A 27,221-nucleotide genomic window follows, 5' to 3' on the forward strand; every position below is an offset into this window, starting at 1 on the left:
TTTACTATTCATCATGGTCTGTTCTCTTCTCTGGTCTATCATTATCATCGTGAATTGACCTCTCTATGTGTTCAGTTTATATATAATTATGTTGGTTTCCTTGTGGGTCTTTATTTACATAAGATCGTTTCTGTGAATACTTACCGAGAGCAGAAAAACAAACCTAGCCTGTCTTTGTGGACATATAGAATAATAACCGTTGTCTTTCATGGGTTCTATTTCTTTAATGTCAGTTATCTTCACCAATCAGTATATGAGAATAGCATTGTATTGTGAAAGCCATGAAAAGAAAAAGAGCAAATTTGGTAAAGATGACACAAGTAGATGCAGAAGACCTTGCCATACATTTCATACATCACAATTCTTTTTCTGTTTATATTACTTGAATTGGGTCTAGGCTTCTTCAGATTTATAACTAATCCTAACTTTTTTCTTGATGGTATATTCATTAAGTGGGGGTTCAAATTTGAACATTTTAACTCCTCTAGTATTCATTAAGAAGGGCCAAATCCAGGGAGCTTGCAGAAGACGCTCACCAGGATGGTCCTTCATAATGCATAACAATGGTCAATTTGCCTCAAATATGTTTAAAGAATACAGCTCTCTCTTCTTGATTCAATCACACATCTTTCTACTGCTAACACCTAACAAATTTTCAAGCAAGTATAACCCAGCAGGGTATGGTGTCATTCTGGTTTTTTTTTTACCTTTGCATTTCCCAGATCAGACATAGATCATTTTTCATTCCATTTTCTTGATCACAATCTTATAATACAGTTGCTAGCATCAACTAAGTAAGATATATGTAGGCAAGTGATTCTGGTTTGGGTATGGTTTTTTCATTTACTGTATTCAGTTCTGTATGTGTTGTGGAATCCCCCCTCTTAATGTATCACCGTATTTCTTGTTGCTTAGATATTAAATATTAATAATACAGCTTAGTATATTGTATAATTTACTGAGACGCCTCAGAAGCTATACTTTACATTCATCAGAATAGATCTTCTAGAGTATTATTCACTCCCATTTATGGAATGTGGTTAAACCATATGATTATAGATTAAAATGCATCTGTCTTTAGCAACAGATTTTCCAACCGTTAATATAAACCTTTCTATCAAATATTCTTGAAGTACTCTTTTTTCACTGAGGAATTAGTTCTAATTGCAGTTTCACATGCAATATGATGTTAGTAATGCTATAACATATTTTCAAAGTGTTTCTGATATTGATTACAAGATATAATATGCACTATAAAATAATACCTTTTTATTGGACTAACATTCCATTAGCACTGGCTACACTTTCTACACTAATTTACCACCACCTTAAGACTGTTGTGACCTATACCTTATAAGTCTCTTATCATTCTCCTTAACCCCTGTAACCCGCACCCATGTCTCATTTACATGTTTTATGGTTAGTATTGCTTCTGACTTGATAAATGGAGGTTGATACTCTCGAAAGCTTGCCCTTAAAATGGAATGTTAGTTCAATAAATGGTATATATTGCGGTACTCGTCTTTTTTTTTCCAATTTAGACTACTGTTGTCCCAAGCTTATATATACTGTATATTACTGTTCAAAAGTTTGGGGGTCACTATTCATGGGAAAGAAAGAACATTTCTAGTTGTGCTAACATAATTGCAAAAGGGGTTTTCTAATGATGAATTAGTCACTTAATCTTGCCATTAGGGAGTGCAACATGCCATTGGAACAAGGGAGTGATGGTTGTTGATAAAGGGACTCTGTACACCTATGAAGATATGCCATTAAACAATCAGCTGTTTCCAGCTACAATAGTCATTTACAACATTAGCAATGTCTACATTGTATTTTTTGAACCATTTCATGTTATTTTAATGGACAATATTTTCTTTTCTCTTAAAAACAATGACATTTCTAAGTGACCCAAAACGTTTGAACCATTGTGTATATATATATATATATATATATATATATATAATCAGTTTTTTTATAATATTAAAAAGAATTAGAGAAGAGTAGGTTGTTCATAAATTATAATTTTTCAATATAAGCACATTTCCAAAAACAAAAACAAAAAATTCCAAGATGTGCTGAAATGGCAGGGATATCATGAACAACCCCAGACATATAACAAAAACTAACAAACACATTGTACTTGGTTGGCAAAGTGGGTTCATGAGGTCAACCACGTAGTTGGGCTGCTGAAATTAAAGAAAAAAAATAGGTAGATGTCTAACCAATAGAATAATGAAGGCTGTAAACCTCAAAAAGGCTATAATTATTGATGAAATATGTATTTTATGCCTATATTCAACTTTTATACAATTCTCACATATATGTGCAATCTACTTTTAGGTACATGCAGATATAGTAGATGAATTTGCTAAAAATGTAGTTTTAATTGTATTATTTGATTTCCATATATGAGGAAATAGCGTGGAACATTTTATTGGCTTTCCTTTGTACTATTTTGACACCCTGGTATCTAGGCATTAAAAATAGCTTAATCTATTGTGGTTATATAAATATAATACATTTCCATAAGTGAGGTGTAGTTTCTTTATTAGTTTGTAACATTTTATAACTATAGCAAAATTATGAAAATTGGCACTAAAAAAGTTACTGTTTTTTTTTAATTATTCTAATTTTTTATCCTAGCTTTGCAAGCAAGATTAAGTACACTTATGCAGTAGGTGGAATGATCAGCTTGTGTGCATTGACAAACTTTTGTATATAGAGAGACATACTAGTACTCTGGATTATATGGCCCAAACTTTAAAGGGGAACTGTCACATCTTTTAGTTTAATTTAATTGTATGAATTAAATCCACTCATAGGTCAAGCTTTTCTTTTTGCATTTATTATAATTGCTTTGGTGATATATGTGCTTTAAAACTTTGCAGATTATCAAAAAGTAGAGATAAGATAATTAGGAGTAATAATGAAGCTATTGAGAAAATTAAGGTGGCTTTTTTATTACATATATATTGTTCATTTTAGCTTATCTGTAAACATAGTTACATGGGTTTATTTAATAAGTAGAACTATAAAATGTAGGATTAGGGAAATATTCTTTTACTCTCTCTCTCTCTCCTTCCTCTTATCTTCTCTATCTCTCGTCTTACTCTTCTCTTCTCTCTTGCTATTCTTCTGCTGCTCCTTGGACCTACCTAATCGGCCTAGACCAGGATACGCCACTGGCAGCTGCCCAAAGGCATTCAATCCCTGTATATTCTAGTGTTTATTAAGTATCTATACACCCTATATTTAGCATAAACAACAAATGCTCCCCTGGAACTATTTAGCAAAACATGTCTTCCACACATCTCCAGTTTTGCCTTCTAAAAAAGGGCTTTGTGATTATTCTGTAAATAATTGTTCACCCTTACAGTGCATTTAATTGTATCTCCTAGCAAAAGCCACACAATGCAGAAGCTCAGATGCAGAAGCCATCCTGTTTCATGGATCGTGTGATTCAATGAATTTTTCGTGGTATATAAATAGGCCTTTTTGTAGAGTGGGAGGCAAGTAGAGGAAAAATGATTCTAATTTAGATATGTGTTTACATTAAGGAATCATGGATGCACTAAAGGATGTTGGCAAGGCTTTGCTTACGCCTTCTTATGGCGGTTTTCAGCTTTCATTGGCTGTCAAAATGGGCACATTATTAAACCGTCTGTGGTCCTTAGGTTTTTAATGATGCAGACTAAGGTGTAATTCAGCCCATTGGTGTAATCTGTTTCAAGGTGTACATTTTCCAGACCTTTTACTGCAACTGGACAGTGCAGCAGATGGGAAAGGACCAAGCATTTGCTAAACTATCTTCAGGGTCGCTGTTCTGAAGAGCTTTTCTACACTAGTGTTGCCATATATGTTGGTCTGTTGGGAATAGTCAGGAAACCTTTATTCCACTGTTACTTCTTTTTGCCCTCTACCATATGAAATATCTAATGTTTCCATTAATTACTAAAACCAGGTAGGCCAAGGACCTGGTTCCTTCACAGTGAGCTATCAAGAACATGGGGTGTAGAACTACTGGGCCCATTCACAGTGGAAAGCTCTCTAGCTTTAATAGTTACACCACTGTGTTTTACTATACATTTGTCAACAGAGAAACACATGGTAAATGTAGGGTGGGATTTACAAGAAATTTTTTTTGTTACACTTGTAAGAGTATAATAACTTCTTTCTGGTGAAAGACTGCTATAGTTCTCTTTATTATTTACTTATGTGATATTTTTGAGATAACATGTAACGTGTAGCTCCTTAATATGTGCTTAATCATTGCTGTGTTAGTGGGTCTCAGTTTCTCAGTTTTAATTACATTTTAAACCGAAAAATGGCCTGCATTGAGTTATTGGTGTATTTTATATGCTTGATTGAGACTCGGTTATGTGCTTGTTCCTTATTACAGCATGTGTGTATTGGACAATTTTTTGGGTGAAGTGAATGTCTAATTAAAGTTGCATCCTTTGAAGCATTCACAATACTTAATTAATCCACCTTTTAAGGACCAGTAAGAGGCCAGGAGCATTCTATATAAACCTAGATGGATCACACAAAAGAAAGCACTCATTCCTACTAGAAGTCTGTGAGGCTGGTATTTTGGAACTACTGTTTACATATAAGCATCTTTCATGTGTTCTGTTAACAGTGATATGTTTTCAATGCTGACCAGTTTGTTCCTTGTATTCTTGGGTTGAATAGTATTATATCTAACTTGGTTAGCAACATGATCTGTGAAGTAAATACATACATATACGCACATTGGCATTACCGCTTACCTTTCCACACATTTAAAACAGCAGCTACAGAAAGTCAGTGATAGATTATTATGTCTGGTACAGGACTGCTGTACTCATGAAATGACTTACATGTATTTACATACTATCACGAAGGAAGCAGAAATCTCCCCTGTCCAGGTAATCTAATTTGGAAGGGTTAGGTAAACCAGCTTGTGCACTAAAGCCTATAAAAAACTGTTTCTGCCCCCTTTCTACCCCAACAACATAAACAAAACAAAGACTGTGTCAAAATATCCCTACCCCCAAATAATTTAAACAAATGCAAGAATGCCCCAACTATTGAACACAGATCCAGCGGCCTCGGCTATGCATGATGTACCAAGAGTGTCAACACAAGACATTGGGTGCCTGGACCTTCGGCAAGATTTAAAGTGGAGCTTCCCCATCAGGGCTGCCAGGAGGGGCTACCCTGCTCATTACACCCCTTCCCTGTAACAGGGATGGGGGACCTACTTTCGTGCATGTTGTGCAGGATGGTGGGTGAGCTGGAAGGCATCAAAGCTGATCCAGGTAAGCTCAACAGAATTCAATATAATGCATTGTGCTTAGGGACTTATTTTTAGCTTTAACAGAGGAAGGGACAGAATTAGCATTAACGGACCCAGTTATCCAGCTAAGCCCATCCATGTGTCAGTTGCATAGGAAGACATTGTTTTGTTTTTTGGAGGGGGAATTCAATGGGAGTGAGGCATGTGATTGCTTAATTGAAAAGTAGGCAGAGTTCTGTGCCCTCCAAAACAGGGGGTCACATACTCACCGATCCATTTATGTACAGTCTAGTATAGTGAAAGTTTATTCCTTACATTAGATACTAGTGTAATTTTCCAATGCTCATTTGAGGCATAGGGACACTTCATCCCTGCACATATCCCTATATTTTTATTATTTTAGTAGGGTACACTAGTGCGCTAATTCACAGGTCTCATTGTTGAATTAATGCTGTTTTCTACCAGCTCCGGCAAAAGGACCTCAGGTGTGACTCCAGCCACCCCATCCGACACTGCACCTCCAGGCAGCCCTCTTCTTTAGCTTCTGCTGAAGGTTCTGCACCACAAGGTCCATAGCCGAGGCCCATATGCCATGTAACCCATCTTAAATTTTATAGGCAACAGCAGGGGCTAAAGGCAGAGCAGTTCAGGCATCTGCATGGGGAAAAGTCTGCATCAGCCATATTCTACCTGTATGTCTGTGCATTGTGTTTCAAAGGTGTGAAAGTCAATTGAGAAAGCAATGCAGCCTTTTGTGGATATCAGAACTACAGGTGTCTGTCCTAACAATTTCTGCTTAAATTGGAGTGGGAAATCTTAATCCAAGAACACCCTCAAAATTATACCCATATACAGTGGTTGCATTTACATAGTACTATTATTGTACTTCTGATAACACAATTTTGCTGTAGACTTGAATCCCCATGCAGGTTAAATTGCAAACACTAATTTCTTAAGAGCACACAAGCAATATTTCTCAAACACGTAAAAACATTGAAAGCGAGAGGGATTTTGTCGTATTCATTTGAGTAGGATGGTAGGATGTTAGCAAGGGTTTTAGTGTAAAGTACAAAAAAGGGGAAGTCATGCTTGCTAAAATTTATATGGTTACTCACCGTGTGCCACAAGGCATTTAATCAGTTTTATTGTTTTTACAGCATCATCACTGCCAAATCAAAGGTCCCCAATGAGATCAGCGCTTTCACCACCTCAGAGGAGTGGCACACTGGTTACCTATAGCACTACATCAGTGGAAGGGGATACAGAAGACCAAGAGGTGGAAAGTAGAAGATGTCAAGGAATGATAATTAATCCCTACCTGGAGCACTGGTCCCCTGCACAAGAGGAAGTGCGAGTATCTCTTACTGTGGGACGGCAAATCAAGCAGTCCTTTAGACGTGTCTCCCCAGGGCCCCTAGCTTCCTCCACAGAGGACCCCCTTTGCTATTTATCTGCACATACAGGTTGGGGTGATGAGAGTGACTCGGATATCCCCCCTTCAGAAAGAGTTCCAGAATCTGCAGAGTCTACCCAGTCAGAGAGAGATGGTGGTAGCCAGCAAACAGAGATTGGTTCTTTGCCAGGTGGGATGGTGTGGCCTCTGTTGCAAGACCACCGTAAAAATGATGAAGGTGAAGATGACCATCAGTTAGCTTCTTCTCAGCGCAGTGAGCACAGTTGCAATGAATCTCTCCTCTCCTCCGAGTATCCTGAGGGTGACCAAGCATCCAGCGCCACAATGCCAAGACGACTTGGGCGCCCTCGGGCTAAAGATGACAGGAGAGCTCGCTGGAGGGCTAGTCTTCATCGTTTGCTGCAACTAGAAAAGTTGAGAGACCAACTGTATCGCCAAGAGCTAGCTTTGAAAGAAGAAGAGATGACACGTCAGCGGGAAGAGAGAGCTAGAGACAGAGAGCTACATCGTCAGCTTCTAGGAGTCCTTGGTGACATCAGAGATGAACTGAGGAAGAGAAGACAGGAGCGGGCAATTGCCCAAGAAGGCCAGGCACCTGAAGGCCGCGGTACACCATGCAGCGGTACTGCTACTACTGGCCGAAGGGCTCGTGGAGGATTGACACGTCCAAGAGGAACCCGTATTTCTTCTGTTTCTGCCACCCTTCCCTGTTCTTTTGCCCAGTTCTTTCTGCAGGATCCAAGAACTGGGTCTTCTATGCCAAGCACTATGGCCAGGGGCACCAGTGAGAATCCTACCTGGGCAGGTAGCCGACTGATAGGCCCTCTGCGCAGGAGGGGGCAGCCTCGTGGTCGTCCCCGTGTGCATCCCAAACCAGTTATGGGGGATAACCATGGATAATACAAGACTGGCCTTTTTCATGTTTTACAACAATAAACAAGGTGTTGAAGAGAATTGTGTCTTTTTATTACTAATCATATTAATTTCTTAAAACTTGAAATTCTGACCTGAGTCACCTCCCTCTAAAAACTCTAAAACAAATCAAATATCTTAACTGTTAGGTATAAAATCCCAATAGACATACACATAAATGCCCCCCTATATCTAGTTTTCCCAGGTAAGGAATGTGATCTTTACTGCTTCAACTCCCCTTTACAAGCTAAGCTTGATTCTGTTGGGTATATTTACTTTTAACAAGTACCTAAATACAATTTAGGTTTACCAGTCAGAAGAAATGTTAGATGTCCATCCAGTGTTTTCTATATTGACGTATAGAAATGTTAGTGGTGACAGAAGAGGACAGGTTTATGTAGTCTGTGCTGGCTGCCATGTTATGCATGCCTCTGTTTCCAGCTTACTGTATTCTTATCCTTTTTTGTTGACTATTAAATTCCATTAACACAAAATGAGTGCATGGCACTGACGTCTGCACAACAGATAAAATAACAACGAAACTATACTCTTACTTAGGATGTACCCAACTCCCTTTTAATAAAGGGCTATTGATCTGAAATGTACCAGTGGTGCTGACCCACTTTTCATTCACATGGCTTCTCTTGGATATCAGATTGAGTTTATTCATTTTTATCTCACTCAATTGAATATCAAGAAGGGGCCAACTATGAACGATTTCTCCCCCTGGTGTGAGAAATATTTCTCCAGCATGTTTATGCCCTTAGGATTTGTGAAAAATGCAGAATTGGAGTCCTGTAGCTTTGCAGACTGTTGTAGTGAGTTTTTGTTTGGCTCAGCAAGGTTTAATATATAATGGTCTCTATTCACTGGCCCATCAAAAAACCTTAACTGATTTTTACCCTGTTTAAACCCTGTTTAAAAATGCTAAACCCCAAGAAGTATTTGTGGATTTTAGACTGCAGTGGCTAAAACGAGCTATACTGAAATTAACTTAGATGGATATTTGTATACATATATTTTAGACCATAAAAAACTCAATTCATGCAAATGTGCAGAGAAGAAAAACATTTTTCAATTTACTATCTCAATGCCAACACATGGACTGTACCAAAATAGACACCACCAGAGCTGCTCCTACAAAACATTGAATTTAGAAATAGTTACTATAACACCACATTCACGCTCACTTTGATAGGGATTTCCTACTTATTTGTGTATTTTACTTTCATCCCACTATTTGACATGCGTGCAATTATATTTTTTAGAATTTAACTAATGTTTCTATCACTACTAAATGACATAGACCCATAATCCCACCCTAGCTACCATACTACTCAGCCTGAAACAGAGTAACCCAAAACGATTACAACCCAGGAACACACCTACTCATCAGATTATTTTGCTAATCGTGTTTCTAAAACTTGCCAAAAAGCGTTACATGCAAATAAAAGACATAATGGAATAAAAATTGCTGATATAATATCATGGATGGTTGCAGCCATGAGGGATACAGCTTCTGTTGGTAATATCATGTTCCCAACTGGCTAGCCTCTTCTCTAATTGGAAGGCTCATTCACAATAAACCACTGATTAGAACCCTAAATTGTCTGAAGATGGTCAGAATCAATAAGCATTGTAGAGAGGAAATGAGCTGGGAATATTTGAATACTTTGACCTTTACTTATATTTTCTTCAATCCTTTCAGTTTAGCATACAGCTGCGTACTAATTTTCTTGTGAATATCCCGTGTGGATATGTTTATTCAGATACCGGCTGAGGCCCTTATGTTAATTACAATTATACTATCTGAAGGATCAAAAGTGCCCTTCACAAATCTTAAGAATTGTGATATATTTTGTCCAATGTACTCTTGGTATATTTTTAATTTACTGAGTCATTTTACCAAATGCAAAATGTTTGCCATAATGTTATACTAGTGCCACAAAATTGTGATTTTCTATTACCCTTAGGATTTTTGGATAAGTATTATTGCGCAACACAATGCTTTCAATGGGAGTGATGTCATCAAAAAGTTCCTTATTTCAGCTAGTATCTTTTAGTTCCTTCATTTCACTGGTCTTTTAAACAAATCTTCATATATTTTGCAGATGATATTGGAGGATTCATATGATCTTTTCCTTACCTTACTCACAAAACAGCAAATATACTTATTTTGAATTCTTATCAAATAGTAGTAGGCAGCACCAAAGAAAACTTGAAAGAAATGTCTGCAAAATAATTTTCTGTCCCATAGGACCCTTTTGCATCTTGATAAATCAATGGATGGGCTTTTGTGAGCTAGGCAGTTCAGTCGTTTGTGGCTACCCAGCATCTGGGGCCCTTAGTACAATGATGAGGCCCAACTCTAAGATGGAAGACATTATTTTATGAAATTATTTCAAAAACGATTGTAAAGGTAGATAACCTTAGGTAATGACAGGAAGAATATAGCCATGGGTCATAATTAAGACAGAATGTACAAGATGAAGATACTAAAGCAAAACAATGAAGCCATCAGACTCAAAGGAAATGTAAGTACTGCGAGTGGAGCACGTATGGACCAAGCAGAAAAACTATTTTATGGTGCTTCTCGCTGATTTACTAGAAGTATTTCAGAGACAGATGGCTCATAAATTAGCATGTACGAAGGATATACTTCACGTGTGCTCATTTGAGGGGACTGCACTACTAGATAATTACCATCGGGTAACTCAAGGTAAACAGCTGTACTATCAAGAAACATGTATCATTGAGTACCCAATAGATATGCAAAGAAGAATAAATAAGGCATAGCACATGTTACTCCCCCTATCAGATAATGAAATGGGGTTAATACTATGTGCTTGTATTAAGGGCAAAGACCTTCATGGTGATTTTGAGAAGCAATTACTTATTGTGTCTCCTGCAGATTTAATGAATAATTCAAGTGCATAAAAAGTGCCATGGCTGAGAAAGCAAATATACAGGATGGTCATAACAATTAAAAAGGGTTCTGAGAGCCATGTAATTGCATCTGAGTTTTGTTTAAGATTTACTTGAGTGATTCAGCGAGAATCCTTTAGTGAAAAATACACACAAGCCCTTAAGGTGGTAACATACAGTAATGGCTTACCCAGCATAACTAGCTTGTGTTTTTAACAGGGCACCAATCTGCATTAACTTTTTGCAGGCAAAGAATTAAAGGTCACATTCCACTTAGACAAATCATTAATTGCACTTGTACATCTCGTATGCAAGCAAATAAACATTGGCAGATTTGGGCGTTTTATTTTTTCCTATGAATAAACTTTTGAGAAGCTTTTTTTCTGTTTCCATGGGGCCTTTGACGCTACTAGGAATGATGTTTCTAATGCTGCATTTAGTTAAAAAAGTGTTACATTGAGGAGAGCAGGTGGAAGAGCACATTTGATGGGGTAGGTAAAACAGACAGCTGCAAAAGGCAGACGTGGTGTATTACTTGGCGTAATAAATGGTAATAACCTAATTTCTTTTTCCACAGCTCATTGCTAATGTTTGCTTGTTTAAACTGCTTTTATAAAGAGACAGGGTACACAGTGATAAAGTTATTTATAATGCTATCAATGAACACTTTCACTGTTCTTCCAAAATAAAAGTACCTTTTCAAGAGAAGAGTTCTGTAGCCCTGCCTCGTTATTAACAATGTAGAACATGTGGAGGAGAAATAGTGCAGAAAAATAAAAAAGGAAAGGAAAAGGAAAGTGACTGCTTTGGGTACATATATAATATACCTAAAGTGGTTACATAAAATTTAAGGTACCTAGAAGCTGAAGGGGAGACCGCATCAGTGTGTATCCTGGCTTATCTTTTGAATAAAGTGAAAATAAAAAACTAAGCAAAACAAAAACTACCTCTTGTGAAGTCCATGGAGGAGAGTTGTGTAAGGTTTTAATCAGAAGGATTCTTGCAGTTTAGGGTAAGAGTTTACTTTTCACCCTGGGATATAGGCAGTCTAGCCACCTTTCTGAATTGATACAGAATTACATGTTACCTGTCTTTTGGCCTTAAGTATTGTATTGATATACAAGGTAGAGATTGTAGGGAAGTACACTAGTGTGGAACTGTGGGACACCAGAGCTCCTTCAGAGGCTGGGCCAATGAAGCTTTGCTGGTTATACACACTTGATGTCAGCCCTGGATGTTTGTTTTTTTTTACAAAAGTCGAAGTTGTGATGGCATAGACAGCGGCTTGAACAATAAAAGTGATAAAATAAATTTCTTCTATTTTATAACAATGTAAGTTACTGAGACTTAACTGAAGCCTTCAATATTTGTTACTAGCATACATGAAGCTAGAGATTTGGGGTAACCACATGCAATGACAAGTAGTCATGGTGTCTTTTCATGAAAATAATTTGTAATATTCTTAAACATTTATTTTTTGCTTTTCTAGGTAGTTCAGCAAAAATTAGTTAATAGTAACCTATGTCTACAGCGTTTTAAACCTATGATATGCCCTATTCATTTCAGATTAATAAACCACCTTTGGTGCCATTTTACCCCGAGTAAATTCGAAGGCAAATACATAGCCATTATTAGGAGGCGGGAGGTTGAGTTTTATTAAAATATTTGGCATGTCTGTCACTGCTCATCCTCTGTCCATATTTCCTGTATTGGGTCAAATTGTGTCTTAAGGGTAATAACCAAAGTGATTAAATTAGGGAGCGGGAAGACCTGTACTTTTCTTCATCACCTCCATATAGATGGAGACTATCACTGTTCCATGTTCTGAAGACATTACCTAGTCCCATGAAGGCTGTTAAGAAATTGGCCTGTGTGGCTGTCCCAGTTGGTAATTAGTCATTGTGCCCATGAGCTCTATGAAATAATGCTGGAGCTTAAAAATAGACTAATGTGATGCAAAAATGTGTTCTGTGTCACTGTATTGTAGACAGAGGAGACTTTCACATAAGGCAGACACTTGACTTAAACTTGGCAACATATAACAAAAAGGGCAATTATATGACACATTTTCAAATTTATAACATATTATTTTTAGAAAACCAAAATTTGACATTCAAAATACATATCCTGCATTGTGCCAGTTACAATGACATCTAGATATTCACACATATCACACTTGTTTTCTTTCTTAGTAGAACAAAAATGTCCATATCATGGATGTCTAACCTTTTGCACTCCAACTGTTTTAATGCACCGCCAGCCAAATGTCCTGCAGAATTGTAAAAGTGCGCCTAATTAAGGGACCTTATGGTCAATGAAATTACATCTATCATACAAATTTAGAGATGTTAAATATCATGGACAAGACAAAGCAGAGAGCCCTCGGCTCAGTCATTACACCAGTGAGCGACCCATCTTAGTAATTACTATTTTAGAATAAATGGTTGTGCTAGCTGCATGCAGGCAGAGACATGTTGTGTTCTAATCCATTTCCTAAAATTGTCTTGAGTTAATTTAGCTTAATGCTTGGCTCAACTGTTACCAAGAACACCTGTAGAAAAAAAACCATGGTAGAGAGCTCCATCAAATCACTTTGCTGCTCCATTTACCACACAACCGAGGCAGTTCTCAGGGACTAGACTAGATGGAGTCATGTGATGGAGTCATGGAGCCACAAACATAAGAGGGTTAGAGGGGGTCTAGCACTTTTTACAAAAGTATTATAAACTAAACAAACCTAAGCAATACTTGCCTATTTAAAACCAATTGTATGTGTATACCATGGGAGCAGCCATCCTAACTACTTGTCACGAGTTGCATGATTACAACCAGATGCAGTTTTAATAAATTAATTTACTTCTGCCACAAGCTGTGATGGCAATAGTTACCTTTTAACTAAAAGGTAAACGTATATAACCAAAGTAGCTACTATTACATGCGTGCAGTTGAAATGGATGCCAACCACTAATATAAATGCATTGTGTTGTCTCTTTCCACCATAATCTGAACACTCTTCTCACTAACCAGGGACCTTTTCTATAAACCTGGTTTAGCCTCAAATTGGTGTCAGATTTTAGCATAAATAGCTGCACTAGTTTTTTGTACGTGAACGAAAACACGTATTGTGAAATTAGCTAACCTTAATGCAGTGAAAGGAGATATGTGCAAATACACAGCTTTTCTTTATGTAGCTACTAGTATGGATCAGTGTCTTTAATTGACATTTTTTTCACAGCCTTCAGTTACCGCAAAGCCCCACCACCCATTCCACCCAGACTTCTCTCCAAGCCTCTCATCTCGGTGACAGCCCAAAGTAGCACAGAATCTACCCATGAAACCTTTCTGCACAATGAGCCCACACGGTTGCCTTGGTCCAAAGATGTCAAGGGCCACAGCAACTCTAATGAGAACCTGGAGGGCACCAAGTCCAGGGGACTCTCTTTGGACCTGGCGACTGTCCAACACAGGATTTCTCCTAAACCTCCCACTGTGATCAGCAAAGCCCTACCAATACGAGAAGACTCAAAAGGAAGCACCAGGCAAAAAAAATGGCGTCCTTCTATTGGAGTACAGGTATGGCTTTAAGTAACACAATTATTTTCTGTGTTCTACAAGCGATGTATTAACATTCTGCATTAGTTATAATAGTATGTTGTCAAGTGGTATAATACAGTTCATTGTATCCATGCCAATTGCTCTGGTGCACTTGTTAGGCAAACTTTTGTGTGAGCCAGGATAACAATCTACCTCAGCTTTTTTCCTCCCTCCTATACTCTATAACCTCCTTTGACAGAGGGTAGGGGTAGACTATTTTGGGCTAGTCAGGGTTGATCTGTTGATCTCCTAAAATGGCTCATATCTCTTGTTACCGATATGGGATCCTAACCCATTCTATGACCATTATGACAATAAAATTGACCACAACGTTTTATGGAAAGTTATAGAGATGTACCGTGAGAGAGAGGCTAAGGTCATTTGTAAAACTACAAAAGCAAAATTAAGAGGCAGTTTTGTAACCAAATTTTTCAGAATGCAACAGCCATGTTGAAAAACTAAATGTGTGAACCAAAAGGAACATAAAAGTGGTATATCTCATACCCATATTTGTTGTCTTTGCTCCAAAAACCTTGGACAAAATGAAATACCGCATCTGTAGAGGTTGTATTGCATCTACAACAAATATATTGATAGAAGATTAAATTAGGATAGTTGAGTGTTCTTTGTTCATTTTAGGTGGAGACAATCTCGGACTCGGATACGGAAGGAAAAAGCCGGAGAGAGTTTCACTCCATTGGGGTTCAAGTTGAAGATGACAGAAGGTACTTTTCATTTTCATATATTTTAGGTTCATCCTGTCCATGCACCTAAAATCATAGGCTGGATTCCATTACAGGAAATGTATCTCTGTAAATGTGATGTAAATTCTCCAATAGGGCCATGCTAGTGTACCTGACTTTTAATGCATTCTATGGGAGAACTGTAATTATGCTACCAGGGATAATGTTCTTTTTACTCGTTAAAATAATCTTGTCCATACATCATAAAAACAGACACAAACTATGTGTATTTAATATATTTTGTGTTCTCATTATTGTTTACATCCCTTTAAACAAAATCACAGCACTTTGTTATATTATGGAAGTGCTGTGTAAGATATGCCGTCCCATCATGTTTAACTGAACATAGTGCAGTACACTTTAAGTAACCGTATAATTTAATGTTTAGTGCACTATATATACCTCATGCTGTTATTATACAATAGTGAAACGATTGTCATTTCAATAGAAATATTGGATATTCGACTTTTGATAATCCTTTTTGTAAAAGTATGTAAGAAACCAGTTACTGTACATCACATTTTCTAGAAACCTAAGCCTATCAATCAGATGACATCCTGCACATTGTAGCATTACTGTTTTCCAACTCATCATAACATAGAATAAATAATATGCCACCTGCTGCCTATCACTAATGATTTTCAAAATATCATTAAAAAAACCATCTCCGCAAGCCAGTGCATTTTAACCACCACCGGTCACCACTTGCACTGGTCACGTTTCCCAGGGATATATTGACTGGCTTAATCCAGTGCGTGATTACTGACGTTTTCATTATAACCCAATAATTCTAAATCTGATACACTATATGACCAAAAGTATGTGGACACCGCTCCTAATTATTGAGTTTAAGTGTTTTTGGCAGGTGTCAGGAGAACACTATCTATCAGAATGCTTATAGCCTACTGTAACATTTGGTGGAGGAGAAATGAAGGATAATGTAAATGCTCCAGCATACAAAGACATTTTAGAGAATTGTATGCTTCCAGCTTTGTGGCACCTTGGTGAAGGGCCTTTCCTGTTCCATTATAACTGTGTCCCTGTACACAAATCAATGTCCATAAAGACATGGTTTGATGAGTTTCATGAGGAGGAAATCGAGTGGCCTGCACAGAGCCCTGACGTTAACCTCATTGAACAGCTTTGAAATGAATTGGATGCCCAATTATGAGCCAGGCCTTCTCATTCAGCAATAGTGCCTGACCTCAGAAATGCTCTTTTGGCTGAATGGGCACCCCCCCTCCAAAAAAAAAAATGGAGGCTGTTATAGCAGCATGGAATGTGTGTGGAGGGGTCAACTATATATTAATGCCCATGGTTTTAGAGTGAGATGTCAAAAAAACTAATATAGGTGTGCTGGTCAGGTGTCCAGAAAATTTGGTCATTTGGTGGGTTAACAAAAATTTTGTTATTTAATTAAATAGAGAAAAAAAAAATATAAGCCAAACATTTTGAAAATGATTTGAATTTTCCATAAATGTTGCTTTTAATATTAATAACAAATCATTGAGAATTTAAGACTGTATAGTAATGCATTTTAAATCAATACACTATTTACTACATTTTCTGTTATAATATCAGCTTGGTTGTTTGTTTTTCATATTAATCGACTTGTTTTCCAATACAATGGTAATTAATAGCATGTTACATGTTAGAACTTATGCAGAATAGAGAAAAGAAAAGTGTAACATGAAGCAATGTAATATAGAACCTCATAAAACATGAATGATTGTTATTTAATTGAATGGTATTCAGTTTGATATCGTATAAACAAATATAATACCATGGTTGTATGCTAATAAGCAGTCTTTAAGTTGTAATTACTACAGTACACAACGATTTATAAGGAAAGAATCCTGTAATATATAAGCATGCTGAGTACTATAACAGCACATGTGGGTTTCTGTAAAAAGCAAATATGTATGCTGATTGGTAGATCAAAGTGATTACACACAGAGCTAAATAATAACATGCAGAGCCATCTGAAAACAGCCAAAGTTATGAAATGTTTGCATGTTTCTTCTGCAATATAGTGGCTTATCAAAATGTATAGACCAGTTTGTCTGTAGGTATGTAGTTTGGCCAATGGAGGTCCAAACAAAAAGGAAACCACCAACATAAATATGTGCGTGCGTGACAGTTTGCACAGTTCTTTGTATCTGTCTGTATTTGGTATTTTCCTAAAGATGTCTTTTGATGTGCTATTTTATTTGCACACCTCTAGCAAGTGTTCCCATGGAAACAGGCCAGCTAGAAGATGCTGGGGAAAACTCTGTCTACTAACCACAATGCACAGCATGACAGCAGTGACACAAGTGCACATAGCAAGGGTTGTCAAGCAGGGTGTTACACAGAGATAAATACCTGCGCATCGTTTACTGGGGATGGAATTAAAAGGTTAAGCCAATGTAGAAAGATTAAGGAGGTGGTGAAAGCATGCAGTTACATTCACAGCATTCTCTTCAGCTAGCCTGGTGTTATGGGCAGTCCCCAGAATACTTGTCATTCCTGCTACAATTCACTTCTGAAAATTCTATTCCATATACAAAAATTGAGCAAGATGTGGGGAGGGATGGCAAACATTTGGCAACACGTCCATCATTGCCTCCTTTTCTTAAAAAAAAGGGCTAACCATCTTATTTTTATCATAGGATTATTACTTATAACTTTTAGCAGCAAGTTTAGTGACCCTGAATATGTAATTTGCAGATGAATTTACATTTGAAATATTTTTATACTTTTTATCACCTAATAATTGTTTACCTATTCTAAACAGGAAGGCAAGATTTAAGCGCTCTAACAGTGTAACAGCTGGAGTTCAGGCCGACCTTGAGTTAGAAGGCTTTCCTGGCCTGACTGTTCCAACAGAAGACAAGGGTCTACAGTTTGGGCGCTCTTTTCAACGACACTCATCTGAGCCCTCTGATTCCAGCCAGCAGTACTCTGTCTATAAGACAGTACACACCCAGGGCCAGTGGGCATACAGAGAGGACTATCAAATGCAGTATGACCCAGCCGAGGAAGCCCATCAGGAGTCCTGGATTGACAGGGGCACTCGCAGTCTCCCAGACTCGGGGAGGGCATCTCCCTGTCACCGGGATGGAGAGTGGTTCATCAAGCTGCTGCAGGCAGAGGTGGAGAGAATGGAAGGATGGTGCCAGCAGATGGAGAGAGAGGCTGAGGAGTATGATCTTCCAGAAGAAAGTAAGTGCTGGTTTCAAAACAGCTGTGCAGATTGGTGGACTTCTAGCTACTGTCCTCCATTAAACTGTTACAATGGTTTATTCACTAAAGAGAGAAACTACCATTATCTGTTATTTTGCTATCTCCTGATTTTCACTATGTAGGAAGCTTGCAAGTTCTCCAATACTCTAATATCTAAAATATATGGTGTTTCCTTCCTTCCTTCCTTCTATTGTGTTTTAGGCCCTAGCATTACACAACACTTATTACCATTTCAAGTTTATTCACTAAAATGTGGGTGCAAGTAAATTTGCCGCAGCAGATTTGCAAAAGTTGGAATTTCTTATTAACAAATACCAACTTGCATTAGTAGTTGCAAAAAATCATTCTTAACTTGCATACACTCCACTGCAGGTGTATTGCATTTATATGAGTTGAAAACGTAAGCAATTTGCACATTTTTAAATAAATAATACATAAGTTAAATTGGAAAATGAGACATATATACACAGTTCTTCTAATTAAAGTAGAAATCAATATTGATTGTCCATTTTCTTCTTTTATATGGCATGTGTTTTATCTGAACAATAGGTGCAAGAAAACCTTGTTTTTAGGCTAGGTTTCCACTTGGGTTTTTGTCCGGCGTTTTTTTCTTGATGAAAAACGCCAGGAAAACTGCCAAGAAAACTGCCACTGCATTTACCTGCGTTTTGGCGTTTTTTCTGCAGTTTTTTCTGGCGTTTTAGCCTTTCTGTGGAAATTGCTTTTTTTGACCTTATTCAGTTTTTCCAGCCTTTACAAGTTAGAAGTTTCACCCAGCTAAAAGGGATTGGGATAAATGGCAAGTATCTGCCCTCTCCTGATGTCATTTACTTGGTAGACCCTTTTGTCTCTTTTCTGTGGTTTGTAAGGCATGCTTTATTCCGAATGTCTGCTCCTCTGGGAAGATTGGCCCCAAATGATGGTGCAAATTGTTTGCTGTTGCTTTTGGCACGCAGGATCCAGTTGATGCGTCGGGTATGTTTGTTTGTAATGGCATGTTTGTTCCAAATGGTGTAAAATTCAATATGAACCAGTCCAGGACTTTGTTTTGTGTGAAACTGTTTGTTTTCAGCCTATTTCTCGTAGGACACACAGATACTGGGTCCATCCTCTGCATTGTAACTGTGGAAAAAACGCCAAGACAATAAACCCACATGGCTTTTTCATGGCGTTTTTTCTCTCCCATAGACTTCTATTGGAGAAAAAACGCCAAGATTTCTTGCAAAAAAACATGCTGCAAAGTCAACATGCTGCGATTTTGAAAAACTGCCACAGAGCCCAAAAAAGCAGAAAAACGCCAAAGAGGACTGAAAAAACGCCAAACAGAAAAACGCCAAGTGGAAATGGCATTTTGCGATTTCCTATTGAAGAACAGCTAACATCTGGCTGCTGCGTTTTTCCACTAAAAAAACGCCAGGTGGCGCTATTGGCGTTTTTATGGGTGTTTTTAGCAAAAAAAAACCCAAATGGAAACCTAGCCTAACACAGATTTTCATGACATTTTACATTTGAAGGGCTATAACAGAATAATTCCACCTTTTTTTGATGATTATAATGGTAATATATTCCTTAAAATGATTCTGTCACGTTCCCTAATTCAGATCGCTTCCTAAGCAGTTTTAGCCGGGCGCCGCCGCGATCTTTCATGATCGGTGCGGCGGCGGCCATTTTTCTTCCGGGGAGGGCTGCCGAGGGCTGCCCTCCCCGGATCCACGGTCAGCCTCACTTGGGAGGCTTCCGTGGATGCTGCAAAGCCGCCGATCGCGGCGAAAACGCCGCGATCGCGGCGATGCAGCTGTTTAACGGCAGCCCGTACATGTACGGGCATTGTCGTTAACCCGTTGCACGGCAACCCCGTACATGTACGTGGATTGTCGTTAAGGGGTTAACAGATCCTGCTTTGTGGACAAAATTGATTTAAAAAAATATTGATCGTATTTTAGATGTTGTAAAAAAGATGCCCATTATCGCATTTTTCTTCATCATTCTATAAAAGAAAATTAGACAGTGGTGAAGAATAAACACGGCGATGGTTGATATACTCCTCATCTGCTAAAAAAGTATTCTGTTTCTCCTGTCAATTATTTGACAAGAAACCTAAAACATCACTTGCACTAGGAGGATCAGATGACTGGACATGGCATGACACCTCCAGCAGTCATTTTACAGCCCAGCAGATGTGGATTGAAACACAACTGAGACTAAAATCAATACATGCAGTTGATCAAGACTTCCAAAACCTCATGAGTCGTGGAGATCAGTGATGGAGGGGCTATTAAAAATTGTCCAGTTTTTGGCCTTCGGAGGATATTTAGATCGACTGTTTACATCCATTAATGGACATTTTTTAGGTCTTGTGGAACTTTTAGGAAAATATGACAATGTGATTGCAGAACACTTATGCAGGGTGGTATCAAAAGAAACTGCAGACCGCTACTGCGGAAAAACAATTCAAAATGAAATAATAAATCTTATGTCAAAACAGGTAATTGAGGACATTTTACAACGCTGCAGAATACAAACTATTGCTCAATTATCCTTGATTGCAGTCCAGATATTAGCCATAAGGAGCAGATGCCATTTACTATTCGATTTGTGGAAGACATTTCTGGAAATTTCCAAGTAAAGGAACATTTCATTGGTTTCAATAAAGTAGAGGATACAACTGGAAAATAATTAAGTGATTTCCTCCTTGAATTTCTTTCCGCAAAAAATTTGGATATTGATCCTGGACAAGGTTATGACAATGGAGACAATATGGCAGAGTTCAGTCCAAATTTTTAAATATAAACCCAAGAGCAGTATTTGTACCATGTGGATGTCATGGTCTAAATCTTGTAAATGGAAATGCAGTACGCTCATGCAAGGAATCAATGCAACTATTTGGACTCATTCAACGCATTTATGTTCTATTCTCAGGATCAGTAAAGCGATGGGAAATTTTGACTGACCATTTATCTGGCCTCACTTTAAAGCCTTTGTGCACGACTCGGTGGTAATGCCGTATAAATTGTCTTAAACCACTAAGACATAATCTAAGCATTGGTTGATTTGTGTGAGGAAAACCACACTGAACCGAACATCAGTCATGAGGCTAACACAATTTCTCAGCAGATTGTGGAGTTCAAATTTATTATATCATTGTGTGTTTGGTACGACCTGTTGTACCAAGTCAATATTGTGAGCAAAGCTATACAAAATGAGGCTGCTGATATTTTTTAAATACATTTCAGTCTGGATTTGCAAAGGAACTAGTAGAAAAATTGAACGTGGAGCCTGTTTTTAAAAAGCCTTCCCGTATCCGCAGAAAAAAGACCTTGTTTGACTATGAAAGCCAAGATGGACAGATTAACAGATCCCACAGAGAAATTTAAGATTTACATTTTTTAAGTTTAGGTTGATACTGCTGCTAAATCTTTGGAGGAACATTTTACCCATACGGAAAACCACAACAAAGTATGGGGATTCATATACAGTATGAAAAGTCTTCCAGCAAGAGGAAACAAGCCACTGTTGCTTGCAGTTACAGAAGGCATTAGAGAAGAGCAGCCAATCAGACATTAATGGTCTAGATCTTTCAGAGGAGCTTTGGTATATTCAAACCCTACTACCTCAAGATGTACCAACACCCCGCCACACACTCAATTTTATAGTGAGAGATGGCCTGACTGACACATTTCCAAACATGTGGATAGCATTATGGGTTCTAGTAACAATTCCTGTTTCTGTGGCGTCAGGAGAACGCAGCTTTTCCAAGTTAACGCTCATTAAAACATATCTGAGGTCATCGATGACTGGCGACAGACTAACATCTTTATCAGTATTATCCATTGAAAGCAATGTATTGAAGACATTGGATATGAACATCATGATTGATGAGTTTGCAAAGGCAAAAGCACGTAAAGCTGTATTGTGAGCTTCAGATTACTTGCCAGAAGGTGTACATTTCTATTACCAGTCTTCCCAGTTATTATTGCACTTGCACATAAATTACCGTATTTGCTCGATTATAAGACGACCCTGATTATAAGACGACCCCCCAAAATCTGAATATTATTTTAGGTAAAAAAGAAAAAGCCTGAATATAAGACTACCCTATAGGAAAAAAGTTTTACCAGTAAATGTTAATTCATGTAAACTATTACATTTTTTAATAAAAGCTATGATTGAGAAAAATATATTTTTTGTTTTTATTTCCTTGTATTTTTCAACCTGCCCCCCAGTTACGCACATCTGCCCCCAGGCTTGCCACTCCAATATGGCACTGTGGCCCATGATATGCCTTTTAACCCTCTATATGCCACTGTGCCCCATGATATGCCTTTTAACCCCCTATGTGCCACTCTGCCTCCAGAAATGCCTTATACCCCTATATGCCACTCTGGCATTTAGGGGGTTAAAAGGCATATTATGGGGCAGAGTGGCATATAGGGAGGTATAAGGCATTTCAGGAGGCAGAGTGGCGTTCAGGGGGTTAAAAGGCATTTCATAGAGCACTCTGTCTCCAGAAATGCCCTATGCCCCCATTTAACACTCCCCCCCACACACACTTACCGGGACTTCCAATTTCCTGCTGTATACAGGGGCAGCAGTCTTCCTTCTGTCTCCCCCCCATTTAACACTCCCCCCCCACCGGTGCAGGGAACTCTGATCTCTGACAGCCGGGGAAAGTCTGCCCGATGGACGCAGACAACCCCCGCTGCTAGCCACACCCCCTTCCGGCTGCAGCGTAAGTTGTCTACGCGGATCGCGTGGACGTCAACCCGCTGCCCCGGTATACAGCAGGAAATTGGAAGCACTAGTAAGTGTGTGGGTTGGAGTGTTAAATGGGGGGGGCAGAAGGATCCAGGTCCCCTGCAGCGGTGCGGGGGATCTGGATCTTAGTCTCATAGTCAGACCTCTATTTGAGGTCTGATTATAAGATGACCCCGATTAGAAGACGAGGGGTATTTTTCAGAGCATTTGCCCTGAAAAAAACCTTGTCTTATAATCGAGCAAATACGGTATCTGTAATTAAAAATTATTTGCTGCAAAGATCTTTTTCCTCTCTTCTTTTGTCAATGTTTATGTTGGGGGGGGGCATGGCAGTGGCCTGCACAAGGCGCCCGAACACCTGATACATGAACTAAAAAAACATAGCTTTTCTCATTATGGTTCTAAGATCCTAGTGGTAATTAGTCTTAAGTGGTAATTAGTCTTAATGTATGGAACTTAGTTAATTTTTACAGTTTCAGAGAAAATCTTTCTTCCTTCCTTTTTTTTCTTTAACTTAATAATTTAACACCACAAATGAAACCCAGAACAGAAAATCCAATAAGCTAGCTCCCTCTAATGTTTTCCACATTAGTATTGCAATCTTAGAGAACCTAATACACAGTGGCTATTAGTCATTAGCGTTATTATTATGTTTTGTATCACAAGGGTACCAGACTACAACCCCTAATCTTTTTTTTTTCAGTCTAATTCTTTTTATGACAAACATACATAATGTCCCAGTAACATAGTAAGTTGCGTAAGTGCATTAACATAATATAACACTTGGCTTTGAAGAGTTCTGCAGTTATTCTACCAATTCACACTGCAGGAAGCTTTGCTTATCATAGACAAAATGATTTATTTTAGTTTTTGTTGTTTAAAATCTGTGAATGAGACGTTAATGCATATGATAGCTGAATGATCCATTTTAATTTTCATGGTGTACCTCTTGCAGATGCATGGGGGGGGGTCTGCAGAGTCTCCCTCTAAGGATTTAACCCTTCCTTATCTGCCAGCCAGTTGTTGTTCCGTGTTTGGATAAACACACCTACTGGCACATTATATATTTACCTTGGCAATTAAAGGCAAATAGGCAAGTCTTAAACCTGTCACGTACAAAAACCTTTCTCAGAATGACATTTTAGATTAAATCCATGTAAACCAAATGTATATTTACTCACCAGGCTGTAGGGAATACATACTTCCAGGTGTCCTTACTTATCTTCCTCCATTTTGGTAAAACTAGTCTTTGCATACTAATAACATTTACTCTGTGATTTGCAGTCTTGGAGAAAATTCGCAGTGCTGTGGGAAGCTCCCAACTCCTCATGTCTCAAAAAGTACAGCAATTTTTCAGACTTTGCCAGCAAAACATGGTAAGTGCTGCATTCAACATTTGCACTCAATTGAATGACATTATAATATTTTATGTGGTCATTTGCTTGTAGACACAACTTTAACCTTGCTTGTAGACACTACTTTTCCCAGTAGATTAGTAGATTAGATAGTGGTCGTTAAAGGCTCTGCAGTAGAAATTTCACCAAAAGCCCGTATGACTTGTATGAGTATACAATTAAAAATAAATTGGAGATTTTCCTAACTTGCAGTGCAAGAAAATATAGATTTTATTAACGACAGGAGGCGAATATTATGCATTAAATTCCTTCTTTACTACTTCAGCAGCAAAATAGTTAAATACAAAGTTTGGTGGAACAAACAAAAACATCCAAACTTGAAAGACACAATAGAACACTGAGTAGCCAATCAGCATGCAGTAGAGGATATGTAGGTGTAGATCCCCAACTAATCTCCCTCTTTCGCGCTGCCGACTGGACGATAATCATAAACTTCCAAAACAAAGAACGATGAGAATAAACTAATCTGAAATGAGAAAATGACATAAAGGGAGGGTTAATGAGGTGGGATAATATTCGCCTCCTGTCGTTAATAAAATCTATATTTTCTTGCACTGCAAGTTAGGAAAATCTCCAATTTTATTACAGACAGGAGGCTTCATATTATGCATGTTTAAAGCTAGATATAAAAATTACAACACCACAGACGAGATGTGAGTATCAGGTTTAAAATAAAAGGTCTTGAAGGTGGAGTCAGTGGACCAGTCTGCGGCTTTGAGTATCTCAGCCAAAGAACCACCAGCCAGGAAGGCTTTAGTTGACATAGCACTTCTGGAGGAATGAGCTCCAAACACAGAGATATCTATGCCCGCCAGAGACATAGTGGCTCTGACCCATCTAGCGAGAGTAGCCGAGGAGACAGGAAGAAAAGGTTTACGAAAGGAAATTAGAAGCTGAGGAAGAGAGACATTACGAAGAGATGTAGTCTTGAGCTCATAGGCTTTAAGACAAGCAACAACACAAAGAGACGGATGATGTGGAAATGAAGGGTAGAAAACAGACTGTAAACCAGTTTTAGTACGTCTCTGGATTTTAAAACTAACACCATTAGGTACATATTGTCTAAGAGATATATCTAAAGCCCTGACATCTGAAACCCTTTTGAAAGAAATGAGACATAATAGAGTGGTTAGTTTAAATGACAATAATTTCAAAGGCAGAGAGTCATAATTGTCCCAGGAATTCAATAAGTTCAATACAATAGACACATCCCATGTATGATGGTATTTAGGAAGAGGGGGGCGTTTGAAACGGATACCCCTCATGAGCTTGCATACTAAAGGATGCTTACCTGAAGGAAATCCATCGATGAAAGCGTGATTGGAGGAAATGGCCGATCTGTACACATTGATGGTACGATAAGCTTTACCAGAGTCAAACTGGGATGAAAGGAAATTTAGAATGTTGGTTACATTGGAATGTACGGGATCCACCTCCCGTTCCATGCACCAAAGTAACCAAAGCTTCCAGGCAGATCCGTAATTAGTTCTGGTACCCGGAGCCCAGGTTTCGGAAAGGATACATCTAGCCGAGTCTGAAATTTCTGGATCAAGTTGTGCTGCCCTGATACTAGGCAGGCCACAAGGGGTAACTGGTGGGAGAGGACCAGAGGGTGGAAGTTCCCTGCTGGGTCGAGGAGGATGTCCTGATGGAAAGGAAGGGTCCTTGGGAAATCTATTAGGATACTCAACAGGAGAGGAAACCATGGTTGTGTTTGCCACCATGGAACAACTAGGGCCAGGACTGCTCTCTGGGAGCATGTAAGGAGGAGAACCCTGGAGATCATGGAGAAGGGGGGAAATGCATAGTTGATCCCTTCTGACCAGTCCTGAAGGAAAGCATCCTGGCCTTCGGCTTCCGGGTCTGGTCGCCAGCTGAAGAATCGGGAAAGTTGAGTGTTGAGTCTCGAGGCAAACAGATCTATGGCAAATGGGCCCCAAAGGCTTGAAAGGGTCAGAAAAACTGAGGGATTCAGTTTCCAATCGCTGGAATCTGTGAGAAAATGCGAGTTCCAATCCGCTATGGTGTTGGATAGCCCTGGCAGATATTCTGCTCTGAGAAAGATGTCTCGCTCTAGACAGAAGTGCCATAAGGTCTTGGTAATATCTGCTAGGAGTTTGGACTTGGTCCCCCCCAGACGGTTCACATACTGAACCGCGGATATATTGTCCATCTTGAGGAGAACGCAACAATGAGTTTTGTCCTTTGCAAAACTCCTTATTGCGACAAACCCTGCCAGTAATTCCAAACAGTTGATGTGAAGATTGAGTTCTGTTATGGACCAATTCCCTCCGGTGGAGATTGAGCCGCAACGAGCTCCCCAACCCAAACGACTGGCATCGGACTCTATGACTATGTCTGGGAATGAGCTGAAGATTGCTCTTCCATTCCATCTGCGAAGGTGGAGAAGCCACCACCGAAGTTCTTCTTCCGTGTCTGGGGTTAGGGAAATCTCGTCTGAATATCCCAGACCATTGCGGAGATGTTGAGCCTTCAAACGTCGAAGTGCTCGATAATGGAGGGGAGCAGGGAAAATAGCTTGGATAGAGGCTGACGAAAGGCCTACTACTCGAGCTAGGGATCTGATAGAGATCAGGCGTTTGTTCAGAATAGAGGAAATCTCTTTCCTTATGGTTTTGAGTTTCCTTGGAGGAAGACTCAGTGTAGCGGACTGTGAATTGACTAGGAATCCCAGAAATTCTATTTCCTGGGTTGGAGATAGAATGGATTTCTCCCTGTTGATGATAAAACCTAAGTTTGAGAGAAGGGAAACTGTCCAAGATTTGTGAAGAGAGATGGTCTCTAGGTCTTGAGACATTATAAGGATGTCGTCTAGATATATAATGAGTCTGACACCCCTGCTGCGTAGTAGTGATACTACGGGTTTGAGTAATTTGGTAAAGCACCATGGTGCAGAAGACAACCCAAATGGCAAGCATGTAAATTGCCATTTCGTA

General features: G+C 38.8%; 1 protein-coding gene across 3 annotated transcripts in view; it reads left to right on the plus strand.

The window, feature by feature from the left end:
• DLGAP3 (DLG associated protein 3) overlaps nt 1-27,221 on the plus strand; it is a 148,100-nt gene that overhangs the window by 114,975 nt on the left and 5,904 nt on the right. For 2 of the 3 annotated variants that reach the window (XM_053454689.1, XM_053454690.1), the window contains one exon: nt 6,439-7,649. In XM_053454689.1, the coding sequence (XP_053310664.1) occupies nt 6,439-7,595 (1,157 nt within the window). In that variant the 3' untranslated portion in view covers nt 7,596-7,649. Of the gene's footprint in view, nt 1-6,438; nt 7,650-13,767; nt 14,106-14,765; nt 14,852-17,645; nt 18,074-24,133; nt 24,226-27,221 lie in introns of those variants that run through there. The other variant, XM_053454692.1, reaches the window with a different exon arrangement.

The sequence above is a fragment of the Spea bombifrons genome, chromosome 2, assembly GCF_027358695.1.
Source record: "Spea bombifrons isolate aSpeBom1 chromosome 2, aSpeBom1.2.pri, whole genome shotgun sequence".
Taxonomy (NCBI): Eukaryota; Metazoa; Chordata; class Amphibia; order Anura; family Pelobatidae; genus Spea; species Spea bombifrons.